Raw genomic sequence first — 1,972 nt, forward strand, 5'->3', positions numbered from 1 at the left:
GCTGGGTTTGGTGGTACACGCCTATAGTCCCTGCTATTCGGGAGGCTGAGGCAGGAGAACAGCTTGAACCCAGGAGGTGGTGGTTACAGTGAGCCAAGATTGCGCCTCTGTACTCTAGCCTGGCAATAGAACAAGACTCGGTCTCAAAAAAAATATATATATACAAAAATGGCTGGGTGCGGTAGTTCATGCCTATAATCCTAGCATTTTGGCAGGCCAAGGTGGGTGGATCACTTAAGGTCAGGAGTTTGAGACCAGCCTGGCTAACATGGTGAAACCCCATCTCTACTAAAAATATAAAAATTAGCTGCGCATGGGGCCTGTGCCTGTAATCCCAGCTGCTTGGGAGGCTGTGTTAGGAGAATTGCTTGAACCTGGGAGACGGAGGCTGCAGTGAGCTGAGATTTTGCCATTGCACTCCAGCCTGGGCGACGAGAGCAAAACTCAATCTCAAAAAATTAAAAAAAAAAAAATTATCTGGCCGTGCTGGCATGCAATAATAATCCCAGCTACTAAGGAGGCTGAGGCAGGAGAATTGCTTGAATCCAGAAGGTGGAGGTTGCAGTAAGCTGAGATTATGCCACTCCACTCCAGCAGGGGCAACAGAGTAAAACTCCAGCTCAAAACAAACAAATAAACAAAACTGCTAGAGGTTTTTTGAGCCTAAGAGATAGTATTTCAGTTAGGGTGTCCAGGAAAAATCTCCCAAAATGAGAGACATCTGAGCTGAGACCTGAATGTTAAGGAGCCAACTCTACAAAGAGAAAAGCTCATGGGAATGAGCTTCATGGTTCGAGGAAGAGAAAAGAAACCAGTGTGGCTACAGTACTGTGGCACAGGAGTGCGGCTGGAATGAGAGGAGGCCGGAGAAAAAGACAGGGGCCAGATCAAGCATGGCCCTGTAAACCACAGTAGGTCCTTTAGATTTTATTAAAAGTACAATGCAGCTGGGCACGGTGGCTCACGCCTGCAATCCCAGCACTTTGGAGGCCAAGGTAGGAGAACTGCTTGAGGCCAGGAGTTTGAGACCAGCCTGGGAAACATAGTGAGACCCTGTCTACACACACACACACACACACACACACACACACACACACACTAGCTGCGTGTGGTGGTGGGCACCTCTGGACTCAGCTGCTCGGGAGGCTGAGCTGGGAGGATTGCTTGAGCCTGGAAGGTTGAGGCTACAGTGAGACATGATGGTATCACTGCACTCCAGCCTGGGCAACAGAACATGACTCTCTCTCAAAAAAAAAAAATAATAATTATAAAACACCACTCTGGCTACTGTAGGGAGAATGGTTTGTAGGGACGCAAAAGCGGAGGCAGGGAAACCAGTACCAAGGCTAGTACAGTGGTGCAGTGAGAGATGCTGGATTCTGGTAGTCACAGGGGAGGTGGAGACAAGGAGACAGACACAAGATACATTTTGGAGGTAAGCCAGGTGTGAGGAGCAAGGTTACATGCATAATATGCATAGCTAAAGGCTTTCTCTTCCCACCCACAGCCACAACTTGCTCTTACCTCCAAATCCATATATATTGCACTAATCGCCACCTTGATGCCTTGTCTATAGATAGTCTTCTGGTCCTTTCTCAGCATCTGCTCAGTGGTCAGTCCTAGGAAGCAGACATGAGACTAGAGGTTAAACAGGGGAGGTCACGGTCCCAAGACCAAGAATGTCAGGACAGCCAGATGGGTCAAGGACGGAAAAGGAAAAACATAACCTCTCTTTGGGGCAGGAGATAATTGAAAATGTAATCACAGCTGGGCACAGTGGCTCAGGCCTGTAATCCCAGCACATTGGGAGGCTGAGGTGGGCAGATCACCTGAAGTTGGGAGTTTGGGACCAGCCTGGCCAACATGGTGAAAATACTAAAAATACAAAAAAAATTAGCTGGGTGTGGTGGTGGGTGCCTATAATTTCAGCTACTCAGGAGGCTGAGGCAGGAGAATCACTTGAACCTGGACT

General features: G+C 48.3%; 1 protein-coding gene across 2 annotated transcripts in view; it reads right to left on the bottom strand.

The window, feature by feature from the left end:
• PRUNE1 (prune exopolyphosphatase 1) overlaps nucleotides 1-1,972 on the bottom strand; it is a 31,656-nt gene that overhangs the window by 8,707 nt on the left and 20,977 nt on the right. For both annotated transcript variants that reach the window (XM_017546303.2, XM_017546304.2), the window contains exon 6: nucleotides 1,525-1,619. In XM_017546303.2, the coding sequence (XP_017401792.1) occupies nucleotides 1,525-1,619 (95 nt within the window). The remainder of the gene's footprint in view (nucleotides 1-1,524; nucleotides 1,620-1,972) is intronic.

This window comes from Cebus imitator, unplaced genomic scaffold, assembly GCF_001604975.1.
Source record: "Cebus imitator isolate Cc_AM_T3 unplaced genomic scaffold, Cebus_imitator-1.0 Scaffold188, whole genome shotgun sequence".
Taxonomy (NCBI): Eukaryota; Metazoa; Chordata; class Mammalia; order Primates; family Cebidae; genus Cebus; species Cebus imitator.